The sequence below is a fragment of the Aplysia californica genome, unplaced genomic scaffold (assembly GCF_000002075.1).
Source record: "Aplysia californica isolate F4 #8 unplaced genomic scaffold, AplCal3.0 scaffold00524, whole genome shotgun sequence".
Classification (NCBI taxonomy): domain Eukaryota; kingdom Metazoa; phylum Mollusca; class Gastropoda; order Aplysiida; family Aplysiidae; genus Aplysia; species Aplysia californica.
Genome location: NW_004797794.1, coordinates 401,393 through 402,558, shown reverse-complemented (window position 1 = coordinate 402,558; position 1,166 = coordinate 401,393). Strand labels below are relative to the sequence as shown.

Below are 1,166 nucleotides of genomic sequence, written 5' to 3'. Positions count from 1 at the left end.
CCCCCCAAGAAGATAAACTTACAGTGCAGAAACGGACGTTAAACTTACGCAATTTCAATGGCCAATGACCCACTTGTGATCTTATATCTTTATAATTGACTTGTTAGGGTTTCGTTGTGGTTTGAGGAAAAGTCGATGGAGTCTACCTAAATGGTCAACTTTTAATCACAAGAAAAGAAGCAAACCAACAGAAATTAACAGAATCCCCGATTTGTTTTCTTCTGTGTTAAGCAATCTCTGTAAACCCCCCAAAAACTGCTAAATCGAAGAAATATCGCAGTCCAGTAGACAACGGTTTCAGCGGACTCCAATATAAAGCCTGCTCCACATCTTTTGTTCTTTTCGTCTGTTCTTGAAACATTAGGTCGCTACTATTGTTCTCAATATCATCCTCACATCTTGGTTCGTCTTTTTTGTGACTATCCACAGCTGAACTGAGACATCAGCTGATTGATTCTGGCGCCACTGCCGTGTTTGCAGACCAGTCCCTGGCTGACACAGTCACACAGGCCGTAGACTGCCCGGAACTGACTGCACGCCAGATGGTAAGTTAATGTCACAGGTTTTGGCTATTCTGCCGTACTTTGACGAAAAGCCTTTTGCTTGTTCACAGCAGTTTCGAGAAATCAGTGGATTTTTTTGTTTTTCTTATAATATTTGAACTGTTTTGCCCAGTACATGAACGGTTGATCGCGCACCCTGAAGAGAATAAATGTGATTCATGCCCTGTACTCGACAGATATTATAAGAAAACCGAAAATCGCTGATTTCTGAAAACTGCAGTGAAGAAAAAATAGGCGTTTTGTCAGAGTACGGCAGTATTGTTGTAGTGTTGTGATTTGAAGATCTAACGAATCTGCGCCATGCCACAATGACAGTCACATTTCGCCATGGAGATACTTACATAATATGGTAGAGCAATAGAAACACAGACAAGAAGCAGAGATTATAGTGAACAGTGTAAACGGCCATACACTAGAGACCTGGGAATGAAACGAAGCAGAAAGACAAAGCCAACAGAGTAGTGCATAATCTGCAATGAGGGTGGGCTAAACTTACACTTAAAGGGAAAAGGGGGGAGGGGGATTAAAGAGAGGATATCGCTTTACTTGCGAAAGTGTGTGTTTGTGTGTGTGTGTGTGTGTGTGTGTGTGTGTGTGTGTGTG

At 42.0% G+C, this 1,166-nt stretch overlaps 1 protein-coding gene across 1 annotated transcript in view; it reads left to right on the top strand.

Moving 5' to 3' along the window:
• The window catches only part of LOC101856045 (4-coumarate--CoA ligase), a gene marked incomplete at its 3' end in the record, with an annotated part of 8,041 nt that overhangs the window by 2,903 nt on the left and 3,972 nt on the right, over positions 1-1,166 (top strand). The window contains 1 exon segment of the mRNA XM_013086943.2: positions 430-545. Within this exon segment, the coding sequence (XP_012942397.1) occupies positions 430-545 (116 nt within the window).